Source organism: Homarus americanus, unplaced genomic scaffold, assembly GCF_018991925.1.
Source record: "Homarus americanus isolate GMGI-L3 unplaced genomic scaffold, GMGI_Hamer_2.0 scaffold2539, whole genome shotgun sequence".
In the NCBI taxonomy this organism is placed as follows: Eukaryota; Metazoa; Arthropoda; class Malacostraca; order Decapoda; family Nephropidae; genus Homarus; species Homarus americanus.
In genome coordinates, this window is record NW_024725489.1 from 3,576,463 (window position 1) to 3,602,407 (window position 25,945).

Consider the following 25,945-nt stretch of genomic DNA (forward strand, 5'->3'; position numbering starts at 1 on the left):
GCACATCTACCTCCTTCAGCACGCTACCCACCGAACATGTCTACTAAGCAGCTCCTCACCACACGGCATCTCCAGCACCAGACTGTCTTTCATATAACTTATATTATACAAGAAAACCACCTTAGAGTTTCCATCCATCCTGAGTGCTAGACAACATAATATCACGTAACCCTACAATGTTATATGTAGTAATGATGGGTGGTGTTATATGTAGTGATGATTAGACAATAAAATAATAACAGTTTAATGCTAAAAAAATATACTTTGCTGTACCGTTGTAGTGAAAAACATGGTGGAACTTACATACACCGTTAGTGAACTATTGATGGACGAAGAGGTTTTGGGGACTGAACAGGGAGACAATGTGGAGCTCCCGGAGGGTGGCGTCCTACTGTGGCCTAGCGAATGAGCCGCCCAAAGGGCGGTTTTTCTGCTAGTATATATATATATATATATATATATATATATATATATATATATATATATATATATATATATATATATATATATATATATATATATATATATATATATATATATATATATATACACACATAGATATATCATAAATAATTATCAATAGAGGGATCCTACACCGGCTACTGGCCTCCCTCACTCGACATGGCCACCTGTATATAATATCGTGAAAACTGTGTCGGCGACCCCAAGCACCAGGGACAAAGACCCACGGTCTTTACGACTGACAAATATTAACAGATGTCTACCAGTGTCAGTGGCCCTCAAAGTGCCGTCAGTGACAAACACTTCCGTCCGCCCACAACAGATATCAACAGATGGCCACCAATCACTTACTCCCGACGCACTCTGTACCATCTAAAGCATGGGAACGGTTATCCTGATGGCAGTGTTATCGCGCGACTCAAGTCACTGAACATATTCCACGCGCGGAGCCGTAGACAAGGCCATCATACACATAAGCCCATTAGAACCGTAACTTCCACTAGGAAACCGGAGAAACCCACCCCTGACAGAACGTACCACTACACTGAAGTTCCACGGATATGGTATGATCTCCCGTCTCTACTGCTATCCAACGTCACTTCCCTAGCTAACAAGTTCGACGAGCTGGCAACTGCAGTCAGATCAGCCGCCGCGAGCGTCGTTGCCATATGTGAGGCTTGGCAAATTGTGCCTGAAACGTGTCATATTGAGGGATATCAACTCTTTCATCACCTTCGTTCACATAGACGCGGAGGGGGCGTTGCCCTCTTCTGTCAAGATGACCTACGCCCGTCACGCCTGGATGTTCAAATCCCAGCAGATGTGGAAGTATTATGGATACGTGTTGTGCCACCAGCCCACCCGCGCCACACTGCTTCCATCATAATCTGTGTGGCATACCATCCGCCTCGCTCACCCACCACAGACACCCTTATCAATCATCTCATTACCACCTCAGACCACCTCAGAGTTAGGTACCCATGTGCCAAGTTAGTATTATGTGGGGATTTTAATGAAATTGACACCACTGATATCCAGGACCAGCTATCACTATCACAAGTTGACCTTCCCCACACACGGTCAAAATACCCTTGACCTTATCTTAACTGACTTAGCGGACCAGTACCAACCACCTCAACCAATGCCTTATCAGTGCTCTGGTCCCCAGCTGCCACTCCCACTCAAGCACAGAGACACTACATCAAGACCTACAGGCCGATTACTGACTCTGCAGTGCGCCTCTTCGGGCAGTGGATAGTTCACCATCCTTGGACTGAAGTACTTAGCGTGGATGACGTGGAAACCAAATGGATAAATTATACCAACACCACCACGGAAGCTCACCACCACGGAAGCTCACCACCACGGAAGCTCACCACCACTTCTTCCCCGAGAAGTCCGTCAGATCTCACCCAGCTGACTTGCCCTGGATCACACCTCGGATCAAAAGACTTATGCAACAGAGAGACAGAGCCTTTCATCTCAATGACCACATCCGCTACAGGTCCCTTCGCAACCGAGTCATCCGCGAAATACGCACTGCAAAGAAGTCCCACTACCCAACCAAATTACAACACCTGAAGCAGACCAACATCAGTCAATGGTATGGTAAGCTTAAAGAACTCTGTGGACTAAACAATAAGACACACCCCCTCCCCTTCCTTCGCCATCTCACTAATGTTGACGCAGCTGAGCAAACAAATAACCATTTCGCTACTATATGCCAGACGCTCCCCCGGCTTGACACAACCACTCTTCCTGCTTACCTACCAGCCCCCCTTCCCACTGACTTAGTAGAAGAATTTGAAGTAGCAAAACGCCTGAACAAACTAAAATTAAAACGCTCTACCACCCCCATTGACTTCCCAATGAAACTCTTCAAGGAGTTCTCCCCGGAGCTTGCTAAACCCCTATGCTCCATCATCAATGCTTCTCTCAGTCAAGCCAGATGCCCAGCTGACTGGAAGACCTCTTATGTATCACCAGTGCCCAAGTCAACCAGCCCACAATCCTTAAATCAGCTATGACCTATTGCAATCACCCCAATACCCAGCCTAATCTGTGAAAGTTTTGTGTTCGACTGGGCTTATGCTGATATTGCAGGAGTCGTAGACCCTCAGCAATTTGGCAACATGAAAACTTCCTCCACCACTCACTGTCTTTTCAGCTTTCTCGATTACATATACCGCCATCTCGAGAAACGAAAAACGTCTGAAAAACGAAAAACGTCTGAAACTGTCGCCTTCATTGATTTCACTAAAGCATTCGACCTAGTCGCCCACAATATAATCAACAACAAAGCTATTGACCTCGGGCTTCGGAGAAGTCTTATACCATGGCTTACAGACTTCCTCGGTGACCGACGACAAGCTGTACGCTTCCGAGGGGCTGTCTCCACCTTTCAGTCACTCACCTGTGGCGTCCCCCAAGGCACCAAGATGGGACCACTCTGCTTCCTTATGCTCATCAATGATGCCCTTAGAGAAACCCCTGCTCGTTGGAAATATGTCGACGACTCCACCATTGGGATTAGCGTCAACAATTCTGCTCCCAACTATACCGCCCTTCAGGATTTATTGAACAGTCTCCAAAACTGGGCCACCAACAACCATACCAAGACCATGGTTATGCACATCAACCTCTCCTCCGACATTGTCCCACCTCCTTCCATTACTCTAGGTCCGAACACACTCCAGGTTGTAGATTCCACGAAGCTCCTCGGCGTCACCATAGACAACAAATCCAAATTGAAACTACACGCCAGTGAAGGCTGCCCCAGTTTCCAGTTCCACTCTCCGCTGACCAAGTCCCTCGGAGTTCCTGCACCAGAGCTCCTCAGTGTTTACACAATATCTATACTCCTAGTCAACCTATGCCTCCCCAATCTGAAATCTGACACACTAAATGTAAATAAATGTAGAAAAGTGCTAGAAATGCATGTGACGGTCTTCTGCAAGATTCCACTCCCCTTCAAGAACTCCGCGCCTAAATACAGAAGCGCTGAACAGACCATCACCACGAATCTCACCCAAAATTTGGGTCAAAGCTCTAACCACTCATCCTCGACACCTCCTACTGCAAAGATGGTAAGAAACAGAATTGGGTCGACACACCACAACCGCACTACCACCTGACTCCATACGTTCCTAGCACGAGAATTGCTGTTCGACACCACAACCGCATCCAGCCCATACGTGCACGAACTGATCGCTATAAGAACAGCCCAGTCCCAACCATTGTAAAAATTATCAATAACTTGTAATAGACCAGTGTATTCACTCCCAGTAAACACTACTCCTTGCACTGTCACTATGTTGAAATGAACTGTAGTTTGAGCTTTTCCCCATCGAGTTATTATATGTCTTATTTGTGTCACTTATGTTACTTGTATATTATTTGTAATTCGAAACCCATTCCCCAAATATGCAACTGTATATTTTCAGCCTTCTGGCTGCCAAGCTCTTTCAATAAACCGTTAATTATTATTATTATTATTATTATTATTATTATTATTATAATAGGTATGAATTATCTCTTGAATTAGGGTACGACTTATCTCGTGAGTTGGGTACGAGTTATCTTGGGTACGAGTTGACTTTTTTGGGTGCGAGTAGATTTTTTTGGGTACGAATTATCTTTAGTACGAGTTGTCTTGGGTACGAGATGACCCTATTCCTTAGGTAAATAAAAATGACTTAGAAGTTCAACAAACTGTGGCAATAATGATTCATTACAAACACCACAGACAACAACAACAGTGGCCTGCAAGGTGATTCATGTTAAAATATATATGCGAACATTATTTAAAAAACATTACTCTCATCAGTATATATTATTTTTACGATAAAAAACCAAAGATTTAATTTAAGTGATGCAACCTAACAATCATAAAGTATTTTGAGTTAGTTAAGGTTTGATGAGTTTGTGTCGGCTAAAATGAATATGTTCGTTATTTCTTCGTAGTTAGTTTTAAACATTATATATTTTGCCAGCTGATCGCCTGATGATTTGATGTCAGTTGAAGCTGGCTGTTGCTACCATTTCCTGTAAATTCTCTCTCTCTCTCCAATTACTCTCGCCTTCAAGTGGTGGAGTGAGAAAAGGTTTTAAATTTTCTGATATTCACATACGGTAATTATGGTTTCAGTGCTTAATTGTGTGTATTATTTTAACACCCACGCACTCGCTGGGTTACTTGCAGAACCCGTGGGGAGATAGACACGTCAGGTAACGGTAGATATTTCCAGAAAACAAATAGTCGTGGTAAGTAATACTGAGCCAGCACCCACCTTCAAAACTTGGAGATTCCTACAAAGTTGTAAACTGGGATCTTTGCTTTACCTATGTTTTAAATGGTGATGGTAGATTGGTACTGTAGGTAAGAACCCTTTTAGTGTCAGAGCTGAAGGACAGGGCTAACTCGTTATCATTTAAGCTGGAGTCGTATAAATCATGGCTCAAACAGCTAAATATCTCTACAGCTTGAGAAGACTGGAAAAACAATAAGAATTATGAAAACCTTTTCATTGTCCAATTTCTGGCCTTCACATAAGGGTAAAGATTTGTTTTATGCTTTAACAGAATTTTTTTGGGGGTGAAATTTTAGTTTCGGTCATCCCTGTATATAGATATCCAACCTAACCTAGCTACAGAACCCAGGAACTATATCTAACCTAACCTAGCTACAGAACCCAGGAACTATATCCAGCCTAACCTAGCTACAGAACCCAGGAACTATATCTAACCTAACCTAGCTACAGAACCCAGGAACTATATCCAGCCTAACCTAGCTACAGAACCCAGGAACTATATCCAACCTAACCTAGCTACAGAACCCAGGAACTATATCTAACCTAACCTAGCTACAGAACCCAGGAACTATATCCCTAACCTAGCTACAGAACCCAGGAACTATATCCAACCTAACCTAGCTACAGAACCCAGGAACCATATCCAACCTAACCTAGCTACAGAACCCAGGAACCATATCTAACCTAACCTAGCTACAGAACCCAGGAACTATATCCAACCTAACCTAGCTACAGAACCCAGGAACCATATCCAACCTAACCTAGCTACAGAACCCAGGAACCATATCTAACCTAACCTAGCTACAGAACCCAGGAACTATATCCAACCTAACCTAGCTACAGAACCCAGGAACCATATCCAACCTAACCTAGCTACAGAACCCAGGAACCATATCTAACCTAACCTAGCTACAGAACCCAGGAACTATATCCAGCCTAACCTAGCTACAGAACCCAGGAACTATATCTAACCTAACCAGCTACAGAACCCAGGAACTATATCCAGCCTAACCTAGCTACAGAACCCAGGAACTATATCCAACCTAACCTAGCTACAGAACCAGAACTATATCTAACCTAACCTAGCTACAGAACCCAGGAACTATATCCAGCCTAACCAGCTACAGAACCCAGGAACTATATCTAACCTAGCTACAGAACCCAGGAACCATATCCAACCTAACCTAGCTACAGAACCCAGGAACTATATCCAACCTAACCTAGCTACAGAACCCAGGAACTATATCAACCTAACCTAGCTACAGAACCCAGGAACTATATCCTAACCTAGCTACAGAACCCAGGAACTATATCTAACCTAACCTAGCTACAGAACCCAGGAACTATATCCAACCTAACAGAACTAGCTACAGAACCCAGGAACCATATCTAACCTAACCTAGCTACAGAACCCAGGAACCATATCTAACCTAACCTAGCTACAGAACCCAGGAACTATATCCAACCTAACCTAGCTACAGAACCCAGGAACCATATCCAACCTAACCTAGCTACAGAACCCAGGAACCATATCTAACCTAACCTAGCTACAGAACCCAGGAACTATATCCAACCTAACCTAGCTACAGAACCCAGGAACCATATCCAACCTAACCTAGCTACAGAACCCAGGAACCATATCTAACCTAACCTAGCTACAGAACCCAGGAACTATATCCAACCTAACCTAGCTACAGAACCCAGGAACCATATCCAACCTAACCTAGCTACAGAACCCAGGAACCATATCTAACCTAACCTAGCTACAGAACCCAGGAACTATATCCAACCTAACCTAGCTACAGAACCCAGGAACTATATCCAACTAACCTAGCTACAGAACCCAGGAACTATATCCAACCTAACCTAGCTACAGAACCCAGGAACTATATCTAACCTAACCTAGCTACAGAACCCAGGAACTATATCCAACCTAACCTAGCTACAGAACCCAGGAACTATATCCAACCTAACCTAGCTACAGAACCCAGGAACTATATCCAGCCTAACCTAGCTACAGAACCCAGGAACTATATCCAACCTAACCTAGCTACAGAACCCAGGAACTATATCCAGCCTAACCAGGGCCCCAGACCTTCCCTTTCTGTTGGGGGGTTAAATTCCTCAGATTCCCAGGATAACAAACTGAAATAATACCATTTTTGTCTCCATGGAAATAGGTTTTTCTTATGTTTTTCAAGGAGATGTGAATAAATGTAATGCTGTGACCTTTATTTCCAGCATTAGTTCTTATTTATGGACTAGTGGGGAAAACTACCAGTATTATGGTTTGAAACTTATTGGTGAAGCAGACAACAAGAACCAACCCAGCCACAACTACCTGAAGTGATGGGTTATGTTAGATTGGTTCTTGTTTTGAACACCAATGGTAGTAAGCTTTTATTGGTTTTCTTGCATTACCTTTGCTTGAATCGACTTACTTTTTGCCATTGTTTGCATACCTGCACTGTCTTTGTGCTGTCACTTACAAAAGTTGGTAAATTTGCATAAGTCAACTGGTATTGAATTTTGAGATTTTTGTGGTTGCAGTCAATAGTTTAGACATTTCTAAGATACTTTTCTTCTATGACATTTCTCTTGCAAACGACCTATCATAACCTCTTACAGCCCCTCTGGACCCCATGGTATTTATTTTTATTTATTTTTTATTTATTTTTATTTTTACAGGGATTAGCCCACCTGGGCACAGGTCACTGACCCACATCGGGGCCTGGGTGGGCGAAAATGTAATACCCAGTAATAATAATAATAATTAGTTCATAGTAAATAAAATTTGTAATACAAAATACAAAATTAAAAACAAAATAATAACATTAATAATAAAAAACAAAAACACCGATAATAATAATAATAATAATAATAAAGAACCATAAAGAAATACAAAAATGAAAAAAAGATTGAGTGAAAAACGATATATGTATGTTGTGTTGTGTTGTCAAAGTAAGAGAAACAATTTAAACCCTGCAATTCAAAAGGAGACCATAAACAAACAGTTCTGGGGTTTTGTTCATGGGAAGTTTATTTTTTGAATGTACCGTACTGTACCCAAATGGCAAGTAGGCTGTGCTGTCCACGGTCTTGGTGAATTTACAAAAACCATCTCCGACTACAGTTCACGTACACTTCCAGTCAGTGGTTCAGTCCTGCTAAATATTGTAGTATTGGCAGTTTGCTTTAATGCCTGCAGTGAAATTTTCATCAGATCACCCGTAGCTTAACTCCAAGTTTATTTCACCTGAAGATATTAACCACCCTAATCTAGCCTGACTTGGCCAGATGTAACATAACCTAACTCAACCTACCATAATCTAACCACCCGAAGGGCAGTTAATATTCAGGTGAAATAAACCGGGGTGTCTAATCTGCAGGTGATCCTTTTCTTCTCTTCAAAAGATGTAGCTGCAAGAATATACACATCTGGGGGCAAGCTAATCACCTGGTCAGACCACTTAACCTCAGCATAATCTAATCACCTGGTCAGACCACTTAACCTCAGCATAATCTAATCACCTGGTCAGACCACTTAACCTCAGCATAATCTAATCACCTGGTCAGACCACTTAACCTCAGCATAATCTAATCACCTGGTCAGACCACTTAACCTCAGCATAATCTAATCACCTGGTCAGACCACTTAACCTCAGCATAATCTAATCACCTGGTCAGACCACTTAACCTCAGCATAATCTAATCACCTGGTCAGACCACTTAACCTCAGCATAATCTAATCACCTGGTCAGACCACTTAACCTCAGCATAATCTAATCACCTGGTCAGACCACTTAACCTCAGCATAATCTAATCACCTGGTCAGACCACTTAACCTCAGCATAATCTAATCACCTGGTCAGACCACTTAACCTCAGCATAATCTAATCACCTGGTCAGACCACTTAACCTCAGCATAATCTAATCACCTGGTCAGACCACTTAATCTTATCCTCTTATCTTTCTTATTTAATCTAACTTATCATATTGCCTGATATCATGACCATATCTAGTCTACTTAATATACCTGTATTAATATTTCTGAACCTTGGATTCTGGGTTTGTTATTTGCATAAAGAAGTATTGAGCATCAACTTGGCATTCAGATTATGGAACAGTTGGTGAGGGTGGAGGGGGAGGAGTTGGTGGAGGGTCGAGGGGAGGAGTTGGTGGAGGGGAGGAGTTGGTGAGGGTGGAGGGGAGGAGTTGGTGAGGTGGAGAGGAGTTGGTGAGGGTGGAGGGGGAGGAGTTGGTGAGGTGGAGGAGGAGTTGGTGAGGTGGAGGGAGGAGTTGGTGAGGGTGGAGGGGGAGGAGCGAGGGGGAGGAGTTGGTGAGGGTGGAGGGGGAGGAGTTGGTGAGGGTGGAGGGGAGGGAGTTGGAGGGGTGGAGGGGAGGAGTTGGTGAGGGTGGAGGGGGAGGATTGGTGAGGGTGGAGGGGGAAGAGTTGGTGAGGGTGGAGGGGGAGGAGTTGGTGAGGGTGGAGGGGAGTTTAAAAGAAAAAATATTTTGTCATAACATTTCAGCTTTACAGTACAGGCAGTCCTTGATTTACGATGATTTGCTTTACAAAAATCAGAAGTTATGAAAACAAATTTTCTCTCCCATACTGTACAGTATTTTGATTTACATACAAAAAATGTGATTAATTGTTTTTTTCCTTATTATTTGGCAACTTCACAAGATGCTGAGGGGCTGACACAGGCATCTCAGGGCTTCCTGTACTGAACCTGGTCAATTTCTAAAAACAATGAAATATATCATATAACATAACATGCCACTATCAGCGTGAACGGGCGGTCAGACTGGCGTGTTTATATTATTAAATAAATACTGAACATACTGTACTGCATTTTGATTTGCTGCCTACTCATTTGCTAGAATTGACTGGCCAATAGCAACGCAGGATTTGGTCGCTTCATTTCCGAGGTTAAAATGCTTCTCATTCAAGCCTGCCAGATTTGAACGAGGCCATGAACTTGACCTCGTGGGTTCTGGCAGTATGATACGAACGCGGCCTCACGGAGGTTACAGGTCAACACTTTTAGGGAACTCTCATCTTATAAATAAATTAGCTGCATATATAGTGTTTAATGTACTGTATAGTGTATTTTATATTTTAATGTAAGTATGTAATGATATTTTCTTTATTTTGTTATTTAAGCACTTAAACAAATGCTCAATTGAGTTTGAGTGTGTGGTGCAGTTTTCAGTAGCGAACACCTGTGTCCGCCTTGTATGTACAATAATTAATTTGTCACATATTGTGTTTATTATTGGTTTATAATCATTGTGCACACTAATTTTTTATTAAAAACATACACTATGTACATTTAATGGGTTTGGGAGGTATTTTTGTAACAACGTATCTAACCTTTATACTGTAATTGAAGTCTGGGAAAATTTGATCTGGTTTATAAAGAAATTACATACTGTAACTAATACAATACAGTACCTATACTACTGTATTATTATTATTATTATTATTATTATTAGTATTAGTATTACAGTAGTAGTGATAGTACTGTACCCTATACAGTGTACAGTATATACTATTGCTGTATCTTTCTTTTTGATTATCTTATTAATTGTATTACGGTATTAGTAATTTTATTATCGTTATTATTATTATTTCATTATTACATCTGTATTATTATTATTATTATAATTATTAATTGCATAACTCAAGAGTGCCCAAAATCAACTTACATGTAGACAATTTTGGTTTTCCACTTCACAGATGTACATGCTGATGAATATGTATACAGCCACTCCTCGACTTACAACCTACTCGACTTACGACCACCCGGACATATGACCGCCCCAGTCATACCAAAATGTTTTCAAATTACGTATTTTCGAGTCCCGACGTTAGTGATTGCGCTGTGTACTGACAAAATTTTCATTTGTAATTCCCTTTAAAATGGCTGGCAAGCTTAAAAGTGAGAGTTTTGTGGTGCTGAGAAGAGAAAAAGAGACACCCATTTTAGATTTTTTATGTACTGTATTATCTTCGCATTTTCGACTTACGACCTGGATTTGGGTCCCTAACCCCGTCGTAAGTCGAGGAGTGGCTGTATATGCAACTCACAGATGTGTTGTCAGCTGTTAGCTCTAGTCGAGGCCATGGTAAATGAAACATTTACCCTCACATCTTGCTACAAACATAATGCTAAACCATTCCATTGCCAACAGGGAAGATGATGATGTTGGTCCGAGTTCTCCTCCTCAGTTTGCTCTTTACGTTTGCATTTGCCGAGGATTTCTACGGGCTGCTCGGGGTTACTAAAAATGCAAACCAGAAGGAGATACGCAAAGCTTTTAAAGAGAAGGCGCTGAAGCACCACCCAGACAAAAACACGGTGAGGAGGCGAATCAATACTTACTATTGTTTATCTTACCTTAATATTATTCTGGGTGTTAGTGTTATCTCAAGTGACTCCAGTCTTAAGGAAATTCAGGTAGGGTGCAGGATGTAAGGAGAGGGGCATGGTGCAGGATGTAAGGAGAGGGGCATGGTGCAGGATGTAAGGAGAGGGGCATGGTGCAGGATGTAAGGAGAGGGGCAGGGTGCAGGAATGTAAGGAGAGGGGCATGGTGCAGGATGGGAGAGGGCATGGTTCAGGATGTAAGGAGAGGGGCATGGTGCAGGATGTAAGGAGGGGCAGGTGCAGGATGTGGAGAAGTAGGAGAGGGGCAGGGTGCAGGATGTAAGGAGAGGGGCAGGTGCAGGATGTAAGGAGAAGGATGTAAGGAGAGGGCAGGGTGCAGGGGAGAGGGGCATGGTGCAGGATGTAAGGAGAGGGGCAGGGGTGCAGGATGTAAGGAGAGGGGCAGGAGGGGGGCAGGCAGGATGTAAGGAGAGGGGCATGCATGTGGGAGAGGGGCAGGGTGCAGGATGTAAGGAGAGGGGCAGGTGCAGGATGTAAGGAGAGGGGCATGGTGCAGGATGTAGGTGCAGGGAGAGGGGCATGGTGCAGGATGTAAGGAGAGGGCAGGGGTGCAGGAAAGGAGAGGGGCATGGTGCAGGATGTAAGGAGGGGCATGGTTGTGGAGGGCAGGTGCAGGATGTAAGGAGAGGGCATGGTGATGTGAGAGGGGCAGGGTGCAGGATGTAAGGAGAGGGGCAGGGTGCAGGATGTGGAGGGGCATGGTTCAGGATGAAAGGAGAGGGGCAGGATGCAGGGCATGTCAGGATGTAAGGAGAGGGCATGGTGCAGGATGTAAGGAGAGGGCATGGTGCAGGATGTAAGGAGAGGGGCATGGTGCAGGATGTAAGGAGAGGGGCAGGTGCAGGATGGGGGCAGGGTGCAGGATGTAAGGAGAGGGGCAGGATGTAAGGAGGGGCATGGTGCAGGATGCAAGGAGAGGGGCAGGGTGCAGGATGTAAGGAGAGGGGCAGGATGTAAGGAGGGGCATGGTGCAGGATGCAAGGAGAGGGGCAGGGTGCAGGATATAATATGGACAAAATTCATTAAATAGTGGGTACAGGTATTCTGGTGCATTTATTTAAATCCTGTTTGTATTTTATTTTCTAGTTTTGAAACTATTGAGAATCAGAAGTGCAAATCTCACTACAGGCCAATATACTGCAGATGTTAACTCCTTCTTTACAGGGACATCACTTTTAATATTTTATTTGGCTAATGCCAGACGATTTAATTCAGTAGAGAATGGATCCCGTACATATTAAACTCGGATATAAAATCAGTCCATGAGTGTGTACTGGGCATGTATTTGTATTCAGTTTGTGTTTGAAGAAATATAATGATTGATCCAAACTCAGATATTCATTTAGTAATTATTACTTAGGTCAGTGATATGAGATCTGACTTGGTCACACAAGTCACAACTCAAAGATAGATTTTCAAGGATATATTCCCCCTTCTGGTGATGTAAGTCTGTCAACTTGCCTATGGAAATTGTCACAAAAAGAAGGTAGGTAACTAAGAGAGGGCCATAAATGCACTAACACTGAAGATTGGAAGAGCCTGTGGTTCTCCTGATCACAGTCACCCTGTGCTATAGGAGTCAGAGGGTTGCAAGAGTGAAATAAAATAAATAAAAAATACACTTTTTAATAACTAGATTTCATGTACTGTAGATCCACAATGAAAACGTGGATAAGATAAATCTTGATAAAATCACACGGGAAAAGGGAAACAACGGAGCACCTTAGCTTTTTCTTTATTCAAGACATCTTCAGAGGCAACTGGATTACATGGACAGAGAGAGGCTTAAATATACAGGGTGACCTTAAAAACATGAGGTCAGGTAATAATGCTGTCATCCACTAATCCCCACACCAACACACACGTAGAGGCGCTTAAGAGAAGGGGGGTGACGTGACTAGTCAGGTCAGGTCAAAAATAAGGGACCCACTAAATAACTATCATACATCTAGATCAAAGGTTTTCAAAGCATTTTTTACCTTGGGCCACTGACAAATAAATTTATGTAACATATTATCAGTTTTGAACTGACCATCACTAAGGTTTTTTTTATTTTAATTCCTTAATCAAACTAGCTTCAACCAGAAGTCTTTCTGTGACACAAGATGATTTAAATACTTCTAAGCTTATTTCCCAAGCAATGGGATGATTATTATTCCTAACATGAACGAACAAGGCACTGCTTTCAGATGCTGTTCTGATAGTGTAGTTACGTTGTTTGATTCTGAGCTGCAGTGTTTTTCCTGTCTGTCCTACATAATTACAATTACATTTGCTACATGGAATACAATAAACACTTCCATTTACATTCAAACTTGGGCTATTTCTTATTAACATATTAGTAATGGTTTGTCCTGTTAGTTTGGTCCCTCAAGCTACTAAATATTAATGTTGTTTTCAAGTATGACTCTGGCAAGCTAATATTCATTTGGCACAACATTGGTACAAATGAAAAGTTTAATTACAAGTGTTATTGGTGTTTTTAATACAGTGGCACCATCCCTGAAAAGCCTGGCTGAGGTGTTTTTAATACCTGTGATCTTTCATATAAATGGAAAATTCCTCAAAGTTTGGCTCATTACATTCACACATGATGTACTGTAGATATGCAGAAACTTCCTACTTGTTGAATAAAAAAATGTTTTGCTGGGTGTAACAATTGTGTTAATAAAGTCAGTGCTCTTGATGTGTATTTCTTATGTTTAGTTAAGAAATGTCAATGTATGTGATCTGTGCTTCCTAACATTTATCTGAATTCAGAATACAAACACTAATGATGGTCAGTCTGTACTGTGACTAAAGCACATTATTTTTCATATTGGCTGAAGAGTGTAGACAGCAGAAACGGAGGGCAGTTACACAAGGTTAGGTTATGGAATATGTGAATCTTAGTGGATAATGTTTTTCAGAAGTTACTGTGTTTATTTACTCTCTGTGATGCAGGTATGCAGTAAATAACATTTTATTTGATATGATTGTGTAACATGTTTTTCAATGTCACCAATAGGATGATCCAGAGGCACATGAGAAATTTGTTCGCATAAATCGTGCATATGAAGTGCTCAAGGACGAAGAATTGAGAAAGAAATACGACTTGCACGGTGAAGAAGGTCTTGATGAGAGCAGGTGAGGTGTAGGCTGCATATTATTCTCTTGCTTCATTATACAGTATCTTTGTTCTGATTCCTGTTGATATTATATTATCAATTGGAATCAGAACCTCTACTACTCATACAATATCATTTATATTTGTACACATTTTAGTAAGTATACTTTTTAGGTTGTCACATTTACAAACACTAACCCCATTAGCATGTAGCAACACCCCAATATGTCTGTTTTTCACCCATTTAAACTTTTTTTTTTGCTGCAGTATGGCCGGGATATATAGCGACTTATATAAAAAATATTTTATATCGCAGCTACCAAAATTATCAACATTTTCCCATATATAGCGATAATTTTTTTTATTTGGCGATGGAAATCGGGCAGGAAATATTTCAAATTTATCACGAAAGGTACTACCAAAATTATCAAAATTTTCCAATATATAGCAATAAATTTATATACAGTAGACTCACAACTTACGTGGGGTTATGTTCCTGGGGCCTCACATAAAGCCAAAAACCGTATAAAGTCAGAAATACCCCTAAATCGCCCCCAAAATACGAGTTTAATTATTTTTTTTCTTGTGCAAAATATATGATGTCTATATATTCAAATTATTTGCTGTCTTGCAAGGATTCCAGCAATGCAATTTATATTCTGCTAACTTTAGTCTATGACATTTTATAAGATAAAAACTTTAAGCCTAAAACCACTTTCAGTCTTGCTGGAAGTGGAGGGAGGAGTTGATGTATTATGACTGCTGGCACCAGCCCCTGGCCAAGGTTACCTAATGGTATTTATTTATCTGTCATATAGGTGGAGTTTATGTTTTTCTCTTATAAAATGTCAATGAATTGACTTAAGAGAATATAATTAACATTGCTGGAATTCTTGTAAGATAGTGATTAATTTGAATAAAAACATGCTATAGTTCACAATAGACAAATTTTTTTAGTACTAATTGGTACATCTTAATACAAAGGTCTAGAATTTTTATCTCTTGTGCAAAGTATGTGATGTATATATTCAAATTATTCGCTATCTTGCAAGGATTTCAGCAATGCAATTTATATTCTGCTAACTTTAGACTGTGCCATTTTATGTTGAGTTTAGTCACTTTTATTGGCCTCCAGAACCAAACCCTATTTCCCCATTGATTACATATACCTCGCGATACATCCCGACCCTACTGTACTGTACTGCAGAGTGGCTGGAATCAATAGCCAACACATGCACCCACCCGCCCTGGATTTACACTCCGCGCTATTGCATTATGCGCAAGGTGGCCGATGGGAAGTGATCTTTGCTGAAGTGTCTCACACCCCTCCACTCCACCCAGCTGGGGCTGAGGCAGGCATTGTAGGTCTGGCAGAGAAGGGAGACTCGAGGACAAGTCAGCCAGCAATCAAAACATTCACCAGTTGCCCACGTAAATTTTGTGAAAACGAAGATTTATAAGTTTTACCCCGACATTGCCCCTATTTATTGCCACAACTCCTGTTGTTTCTTTGTTTTTTTTACCACAATGGGCAAGAGGAAAGACTTAACAAAAGAGCAGATAGCATCAATTATTAGTCTGCATAAGGGCAAGAAGCCTGTAAAGGAAATATCAAGAATTGTTGGTGTGAGTGAACGATCAGTTCCAATTTGGATTAAACGATTTCGAGATGATGGCGAGTTAGCAATACCAGTGTACAACGGACGGCCAGGGAAGGCTCGAAAAACTTCCCAACTCACGTTAACTGTTCTTAAGAGGCAACTTGATGCTAATACACGTTTGACAGCACGGGAATTGAAAGAAAAACCCTGTACTTCTAGGTGATGTTTCTGTAAGGACCATTCACCGCTACATCCATGAAGACCTGCAGTTTCGCAGCCACTGCACATGCAAGAAGCCACTCTTCACCCTTGTCCAGAGGCAGCGTAGGGTGGCTTTTGCCAAGGCTAATGCTCAGTGGGATACGACCAAGTGACAGCACATGCTGTGGAGTGACGAGGCAACGTTTTCTTTTACTGGAAGTCGCCCTTTTAATGTGTACAGGCACCCCCGGGAGTGATTCGTTTGACCCCAAGTTCACTTTGAGCACAGTTAAGCATCCTGAGTCACTAATGGTGTGGGGTTGCTTCTCGTACTTTGGAACTGGTGATCTTATTGTGCTACCTAGGAATGTGATGATGAACCAATTTAACTACTTGGAGCTGCTTTGTGATTATTTGCCCGGGTCTTTTGAAAAATGCCGCACTGATGTGTTTATGCAGGATGGTACCCCATGTCATACAGCAAAATATGTAATACCATGGCTTGTTGACTGTCAGGTAGATTTCATAAGTGATTGGCCATGCAATTTGCCTGACCTTAACCCGATAGAAAATAAGTGGAGCATTATCAAGCTTTGTCTACAAGGCAAGGACACAAATACCGGCCCCAAGCTGGAGGCAGCCATTCGTGAGGAGTAGAATAATTTAGACCCAAAAATAATCCACAACTTGGCAGAATCAGTTCCTTCATGCCTATAGGAGTGTATCAAGAGAAGAGGGAAGCCTATAGACTACCGGAAGTTTGTTAACTTCTCAGATTAATTTTTTATTAATATTTCATCTTGTTGTTTATGTCCGTCATGACCCCACGCATAATGCAATGGTGAGGAGTGTACAACCCGTTCACTTCAAGCTCCCTCATCTTTCCATTGTCTTGGTCTTTCCTTCTTGCTACCATCCACATCTAGTTCAACACTCTTTTTGTCAGTCTTTTGTTTATCATTCTCTCAATACCGTATGTTCATATCATCTATTTAATACTGATCTGCTCTCTGCCCAACTTCATGCAATTTCATACTGTATCTCTTCTTCATTTCTGTTATTTTCTGTATACAGTGAGTTCTGCTATAACGCGTGTTTTGATAACGCGAATTTGCTCTAACGCGATTTATGAATTCGGAACAATATTTGTATAACGCGATCGCTTGTTTGCTATAACGCGATTTTTGCTTACTATTTCTCCAATTTTGTGGTATTAACTGTGAATATGGTAAAGAAGAATATCTCCAAAAAGCATTCTGATGATAGAATTCCCGGTGATTATCGTAAAAGAAAGGATATAACACTTGAAGAGAAGCTTGATGTTATCAACCTCAAAATCACCCTTCTCCCCCATCAAGTTACATTCATATTTTTTCATGGTAAAGTGTTAAATTTACTGTATGATTTCATTATTAGATATGAATGTAACATTTATTTAGACTGTGCTATCCTTTGTGTTAGGCTAACTACTAAATTTTTTCGATTTCGAGTAATCTGCACCTAACCCTATTTTCTCCATAAGCCCTGTTATTTCTATTACGCGATTTTCTATAACACGATATTTTACAAGAACACAATTATCGCGTTATAGCAGAACTACCTGTACTGTACTTTTCACTCCACTTATTGCCCTCAAACATGTCACTCATATTGTTTATTCTTTCTTTCTTCCTTCCTCTTATGTCCAGGGTCTGGGCTTCACATTCATGTAATAATGTCAGGTGAATGATTTTCTGAATTAATATATTTGTCTCCTTTCTCCTTTGATATTCAAGTATCCCTCGTTATACAAATGTTTGAGATAAAAAAAATTATATACAGTATATGAATTTCCTAAATTACCACATCTTTTACACCTTATGAAAGTTCCCTGCTTGTACAAATTTGGGCCCCGGCAAAAATTCAAGTTGCCCGCCCGCGAGAGTCAGCTGGGGCAGCCACTTCCCGATAGCACTCTCCCTACATATATAACATGTGAAAAAAGTAAAAGAAATAACTAAGGTCAAAAACAAAGGAAATAAACATTTCTTTGTATGTGAGAGCGGGGGAGGGAGCGTTGCTGAGGCTTGGCAGAGGTGGCTGGGCTGCATTGCTGTGGTGACACATGATGGCGGCCACGCGTGAAACACCCAGCATCTGTGCAAATGGTGCCACTGGGTGCTGTGTTAAACTTTGATTTAGCATTTCCTTAATAGTTTTAGTTACATAATTTCATAAGTATTTTATTAATGTTTTTATTGTGTTAGGTAGTAAATTAGAGTACAGTAAGTCCTCGCCCAACGTCGGCCCGCTTAACGTTGTTTCGGTACTACTTCGCTAAACTTTAGAGACCAAAAATTCGTTTAACGTCCCGGTGACTCGGTACAACGTCATTTTGCGCATCACCTTCTCTTGTCTGGCCGCGGAACGTCACGGCGTTCCCAAGCAACGCCAGTCTTTGTTAGGCTTCCACAGTGTTCGTGAGTGTTTAAGTGTTTTTGTTCTTAATACTGTACTGTAACCATTCAAAATGGCTTCCAAGCGCCCATCAAGTGCTACTGATACTGGCGTTGTGAAGAAGCAACGTAAGACCATTAGCCTTGCCACAAAAATGGGGGTTTTAAACCATTTTGAGAGGGAGGAGGAACTACCCGCCGGGACTCGGTGAATTGCCACCCTCCTGCCATCTGCCTCCACCTCTTCAGTACCCACCACACACTCGCTCTACCACCTCCACCCATTGGTGAGTACAGGTAGTTCTGCTATAACGCGATAATTGTGTTCTTGTAAAATATCGTGTTATAGAAAATCGCGTAATAGAAATAACAGGGCTTATGGAGAAAATAGGGTTAGGTGCAGATTACTCGAAATCGAAAAAATTTAGTAGTTAGCCTAACACAAAGGATAGCACAGTCTAAATAAATGTTACATTCATATCTAATAATGAAATCATACAGTAAATTTAACACTTTACCTTGAAAAAATATGAATGTAACTTGATGGGGAGAAGGGTGATTTTGAGGTTGATAACATCAAGCTTCTCTTCAAGTGTTATATCCTTTCTTTTACGATAATCACCGGGAATTCTATCATCAGAATGCTTTTTGGAGATATTCTTCTTTACCATATTCACAGTTAATACCACAAAATTGGAGAAATAGTAAGCAAAAATCGCGTTATAGCAAACAAGCGATCGCGTTATACAAATATTGTTCCGAATTCATAAATCGCGTTAGAGCAAATTCGCGTTATCAAAACACGCGTTATAGCAGAACTCACTGTATCAATACCAACTTAGTAGTTGTATATGCATGCACTGTTTTCTATAGAAATGGCAATGATTTTCTGTATATGTAATGTACAATATTTCATGGGGCAAAGGAAGGCTAAGAAACGTAACTCCCATATTTTATCTATTTCTTATGGGGAAAATTGATCCGCTTAACTTTGTTTCGTATAATGTCGCATTTTCACGAACGTAACCCCGACATTAAGCGAGGACTTACTGTAGTTGTTTATTTATCATTTATTAGGCAAATTTTTATCTTGTTTGTGAACCAATTTTGTGCTTTGAGTATTTTTGTCTTGGTGAACCGAACTCTTTTTCCCACTTGTTCAGTTATTCGAGACATGAAAATTTACTTAACGATTTTTTTTTAACCCCATTCGTATATCGTGGGATACCTGTACATAGTTCCCCCCCCTCTCTGTGGTTCAGGGTATCACTGAATGTTTCATGTGCCAACACATCCACTTCCAAATATTAGAAACACTTCACTTCTTCCATTCTGTCAACATTCAAGCTAACATTCATTTCTTCTTGTCTCCCATCTCTACTAATTTCCATTGCCACACACACACACATTTTTCTTATTCATTATATATTTTTTTCCAGGTCATGGCAGCAGTACCATTCATGGAACTACTACCATGATAATTTTGGCATATACGATGATGATCCCGAAGTCATTACACTTAATAAGGCAGACTTTGGTAAGTACAGCAGTTAGTGAGTACAGTAGTTTGTGGAGTAAGTAAATAGGGAATGAGTGAGTGAGTAAAGTATGAGAGACCATTTTCCCTGCCACCTCTTTCTCCCACAAGTTTTAAGACTTATGTTTGGATATTTAGAAGTACACAGTTAACTGTGGACTGAACTGTAAAAAAAAATTATACACATCCCCATTTCCAGTCAATATTATGGTAGTGAACTCCTTCCTAACCACAAATCAAAATGAAGGTACAGGTACTGTACAAAAGTGTACTTACATACTACACCCAATATTACATTAATACGCCAGTTCTGATTTCTGATCAAAAGGGGGTTAGAATTGTGGAGTTACTTCCTCCTCAGTACTACACAATTTTTTTTTCTTGTCATAAACGTAAATTTGTATCGACAGAACAGAGTGTGAGTGGGTCTCCAGACATCTGGTTCATCAACTTTTACCACCCTATGTGCTCCCACTGCCACACACTGGCACCGGTGTGGCGGGAGGTCGCTAGGGAGCTTGAGGGAGTGGTTAGAATTGGAGCGGTGAACTGTGATGACGATTATCACTTGTGTTCTTCCCAAGGCATTCGTTCATATCCAACGCTCATCTCGTATCCAGGGGTAAGTACTAATTAATAGTTAGATAAGCTTAGTTTGGCATAGCTTAGGTTGTGTTGGGTTAGCTTAGTTTAGCATTGGTTAGTTTTGGTAAGATTCAGTCAGGTTAGATAGATAATGCTAGTTTTGATGAGGTCAGAGTATATTAATTTAACTTAGGTTAGCATAATTAAGATGAAGTTCAGTTGGCAGCTTTAGTTAGCCTGTAACGTAATCAAAGAATAAATGTTGGATGTTGCTTATTCTTATGGTCATGAGGGTGAATTATGAATTATTTTTTTTCTCTCTCTCTCTCTCTCTCTCTCTCTCTCTCTCTCTCTCTCTCTCTCTCTCTCTCTCTCTCTCTCTCTCTCTCTCTCTCTCTCTCTCTCTCTCTCTCTCTCTCTCTCTCTCTCTCTCTCTCTCTCTCTCTCTCTCTCTCTCTCTCTCTCTCTCTCTCTCTCTCTCTCTCTCTCTCTCTCTCTCTCTCTCTCTCTCTCTCTCTCTCTCTCTCTCTCCTCTCTCTCTCTCTCTCTCTCTCTCTCTCTCTCTCTCTCTCTCTCTCTCTCTCTCTCTCTCTCTCTCTCTCTCTCTCTCTCTCTCTCTCTCTCTCTCTCTCTCTCTCTCTCTCTCTCATTACATTTATAATTTTTTTATTTCAGAGATCGAGATACTCACAAGAGAAGACCAAGGAGGATTTATTAAACTACATGCTCCAGCAGGTGCGATCTTCTGCTGTGAGTCTCACCTCCACCAAACTAAGAAACCTTTTGTCCAAGGAGGAGTATAGCACCAGACCATGGCTCATTATTTTCTTTGCTGACAATGATGAGGTTGACGAGTTTTGGGTCACTCAGATCAAGCTAAGTGCTATTTTGGTAAGTTTTCCATACCCTCTTTGGCTTTTATTTCCTTGAGTGAACTTATACATGACTGTAGTAATGCCATGTTTGTAGTGTGTTGATATTGCCTGAATTCAGTGTATAATAACCCCCACTTAAAAAAAATCACCACCCAGCAAAATTTTTGCCCAAATGCAGTGCGCCCCAGGCACAGAGAGTGCCTCCATTGTATGAGTGACCATGGTGGATGCCCATGCCATGACGTCACTGAGCATTGCTATGTGATTGGTTTATGAAAACTTTGTTGAAGTGTAATTCTCAGCCCTTCAGTTAAATGAATTAGAAAGTGGCCTTAGGCCTTTTAAATCCCCTTTATTAACTCCCTAGGTTAAATTGGATTATTATTAGGGGAGAGAGAGAGACCAAAGAATTAAACACAATAGAACATACAGGAAGAATACTGTATGTAAATATAGTAATAGCTACTGACTGTGGAAAGCATTCCATTAAATGTATATATATAACCCAGTGTGCTAGACTCTGAACCCTGTTGTATAACTATTTGTGTGTGTTAGGCTGAACTATTGGTAATTTTCCCAATTCCTAGTTATTATTGTTCCCTCCTTTGCTTCTATGTCTTGGCATCACCCGTTTTCTAAGTGTGGGTGGAGGAGGCCTTTGCACCCCTCTCTCCCTCTGCTGCTCAACACACACACCTCCCTCATAGCCAGCTCACCTTCTTCCCACATATCTCTAGGCACTTAATATAATATAATACAGAACTGGTATGGTATCATTTATCAGACATGAGTGGTATCTGAGGGTTACCAGGTAAGGGCTTTTCTGGAATTTGCAGTGCCAGACCTAAAAGGGACTAAATTTACAGTAAAAACTCTGTAACTGGCTGTGAAGACTGCTCAGATCACTATAGTCCATTTGCTTTAAGCTTGCATCTGAGGTGTAGGGTCAATTTGTAGCATGGCAGTTAATTGGTTAGCAGACGGACACCAGAAGAGCCACAGCAATTCTTCAGTATTTAATCTATTGTATTTAAATTCCGATATTTTAAGGAATAATTTTTAATTTTTTTGTGTTGATCTCTGATAATTAATTTATGCATTTGTGGTGAAGCAACCAGATTGCCTCCCACACACAATTCACTTTCCACTTATCATTTTATAGTTTTATACAGTATTATATTTTTTTATTTCTAAGTCAGATTAAAGCATTGAAATGATATGTTCACAAATTATATCGTTTCATATGTAAATAACACTCTTGCAGCTGGCACTAGGCTGTGAATTATGAATATTTGACCATGAATTTGTATTTTGTGAATTATCGCGACTCCACTGCACTGGATTAAATGAAATGACCAGGTAAAAGTTGTTGGGTCTTGTTATGGAACGGGAACACCATAACAGAACACTGTAAGAGTGAAGGAAAAATCAGTGATTGGATGAGAATCTTTGTTACTACTGATTTTGGCTTCCCTGCATTGGTGAACAAGGGCTCCAAAGAAACATTATCTGTGAGTATTTGATGTAATTTTTTATTTATTTATTTATTTTTTTTACATCAACTACTGTTGGAAGTTGTGTTTTACCAGATTTTGATGTGATCACTGTGTTGCTGCACTAGATTCTGACATATTCACAGAGATGCTGCACTAGAATTGTATTTGTTCTCTGCTCTTCAGGATGGCTTAGTCACCGTTGGTTTTGTGGAGTGCTTCAGGCAAAAGGACCTCTGTACCAGTCTTGACATGCAAACTGGTATTAAGTTCTTTGCCAGTGGCAAAATTGAGTCTGGTGATGGTAGAGAGGTCTCCAGCCTTAATGCCCAGGAAATTGCCAAAGAAGTCTTGGAACTCCTGCCCGAGATGCAGCTTTTAGATGAAGCCACATACAAGGTGAGTCATGCTTTGTGGGTAAATTGACATAAAATACATCTCATTATGAAATACTGTAATCACAAGTCTTATTTAGTTTTAGGAGCTGTTTTGATGATAACTATGAAATTTTCATCAGGTTATTCGTCAGAACCTGGAGTCACACGAAGACTCTGTATCCTGGCTGATCCAGTTTAGTGGAGACAGTGATGATGATGCATTTGAGGTCAGTAGCTAAAAGTTAAATTACCTGTGTTATAGTGTCATGACTTACATCATTGAGTTTCCAGTGACAAATGATCAGATAATTATTATGATATTTGGAATTCTGAACAGACATTTAACATTTATAGGGTTTTCAAATGCAGAATTGCACATGATCTAAATTATCGCTTTTGGGTTTTCGTACGCAAATTTGCAAATGAAGTAAAAAAAAATTATGTTTGCTTATGAACGCTAGACACGTAAGACACACATTTGGCAAGTTAAGCATGATCTGGCAACTATGTAGACTGCACTCCAAGGTCACCACACCAGGCTCCCTTTTGTGTTTAAAGGCCCCAGGATATAATGTTGACCTACACTTCCTAATGCTTGCGCTGATTTCTTGTACAACACAGTGATTTAATTTATTCCTAACAGTTGTGAGAGTTTTGAACCATGCCTCATGTTGTTGGCGAGAGTGGAGGGGTGGGAAAATTTAAAAAGAGCAAGACTACACCACGTGGTGATAGTGTGGTGCCTCCTGATGCCTCTCCCTTGCAAAATATTAATTTTTCTCAACTTTTTTTCTATAACTATGTTTTTACTAAATATGTATGGTTTATAACTGAATAAGGTTCATATTACAATCACATGAAATAACGAAGGCATAAAGTGATGTATAGACATTTTCATTAAGCGTAAACAAATATTTTGTGTTCTACTCGTGCTTACATATAGAAATAATAATTTTATCGTGGTTACCCATACAAAACTGTTTGTAGATAATTTATATACAATTCTAATACAACAAATCTCTCCTTTTTTTCTCAAATAGCTAGCTTGCTATGACTCATTACGTACAATTATCTCTCGTGTGGTGCGGTGAGGTGAGTAACAGGGCAGACCCCGAGCGTCTGGTAGGAGAGCGCCTACTCAAATCCAAGAGTGTTAAGTGTATCCGTCAACATAGCACTTGCAACAGTTTTTTGGTTTATTTACAAATTGTAATGTACTGGTGCCTCACTGTACTAAATATATCCCTAGTGGTTTGCTGTTAATGTAGTAAAACTTTATTTACTTTTTCATTTCTTCTATGGAGGGAATACAGAAATGGCAGATGTCATGTGTATCCTACTAATACGTTAAACTAAGAGGTGTAAATTTTATTCAAACATATATATATGTGGATGTATCACAGCAAGAACCCAGGAAAGTGTGAAAATTGGTATTTTATGTCAGTAATTGTGACCTCTTGGAGTACAATACACTATAAACTATGGCTTGGCAGATGTGCGTACCTTTGATGGCAAACACTTGTACTGATGTCATGTTTTAAGTTCTTCATTTCAATTTCATATTTATTCCTCAGTATGAAATGTTTCATTTTTATATATATATATATATATATATATATATATATACAGTATATATATATATTTTTTTTTTAACTGCTCGTAGTACAGTACAGTAACATATATCTTTATGTTTGAATACTTCCCATGAGCCTCAACCTAATTCTTTTTTGGGTAAAAAAATGTGTATCGTGTATGATACCAAAGAGGGCAGTTTGGCTAAATTGTGAAAGGGTGGCATAACATTTGTTTTCTTTTAACTATGGACAGGAGAATGCAGTTAGTTATGGCATAACCTCAGAGCAATTTTGTGATATACCCTGTACTTTATAATTTCCATGTAAAAGTGGTATTGGCCACAGTAGGTGAAGTGCTGAAGATCATGTCCTTCTTGAATCAACTAGATGCATTCTCAGGTCTATAATTGAGGGAATGTTTAATGTACAGTGCTGCTTTTTTCCATATAACAGATTCGTAAATTGCCTGCTTTACTGCCGTCCCTCAACCTAGGAAGGATAAAATGTTCTCAGATGAAGAAGCAGTGTGATGACCTCTACATCGCTAAAACACCATCATTTATGCTCTTCAAACCTGGTGGAGGATATGAACTTCATCATGTAAGTTTTAATGAAAATCTTTTTATCCTGCTTTGGGGAGTTGTATATACACAGTCCACGACAGTATATATACATGAAGAAAACAGAGAAAGAAAGAGTGAGTGAGTGAGTGAGTGAGTGAGTGAGTGAGTGTTGACTTTATCCTTTACTGTTACCTTCTAGCTTTGTCCTGTACCATTGTCCTGTACCATTCTCCTCTACTCCCCTTCTCTCTCCCCTTCCTTTGTTAGGTTTCAGTAAACTGTATTTCTCTTCACACAGATATAAAGAGGAGCAAAGGTAATTGACTAATTGAAAGACAATACTTACTATATTAAAAATGCTATAGTGT

The 25,945-nt window shown here is 40.3% G+C and overlaps 1 protein-coding gene across 3 annotated transcripts in view; it reads left to right on the top strand.

The window, feature by feature from the left end:
- Nucleotides 1-4,458: 4,458 nt before the first annotated feature.
- Nucleotides 4,459-25,945, top strand: part of LOC121865003 (dnaJ homolog subfamily C member 10-like) — a 35,895-nt gene continuing 14,408 nt past the window's right edge. The window contains exons 1-9 of one of the 3 annotated variants that reach the window (XM_042364278.1): nucleotides 4,459-4,593; nucleotides 10,974-11,140; nucleotides 14,238-14,356; nucleotides 20,013-20,110; nucleotides 20,521-20,732; nucleotides 21,371-21,586; nucleotides 23,250-23,462; nucleotides 23,581-23,667; nucleotides 25,468-25,614. In XM_042364278.1, coding sequence (XP_042220212.1) covers nucleotides 10,979-11,140; nucleotides 14,238-14,356; nucleotides 20,013-20,110; nucleotides 20,521-20,732; nucleotides 21,371-21,586; nucleotides 23,250-23,462; nucleotides 23,581-23,667; nucleotides 25,468-25,614 — 1,254 coding nt within the window. In that variant the 5' untranslated portion in view covers nucleotides 4,459-4,593; nucleotides 10,974-10,978. Of the gene's footprint in view, nucleotides 4,594-4,652; nucleotides 4,726-10,973; nucleotides 11,141-14,237; nucleotides 14,357-20,012; nucleotides 20,111-20,520; nucleotides 20,733-21,370; nucleotides 21,587-23,249; nucleotides 23,463-23,580; nucleotides 23,668-25,467; nucleotides 25,615-25,945 lie in introns of those variants that run through there. The other 2 variants (XM_042364280.1, XM_042364279.1) reach the window with 2 other exon arrangements.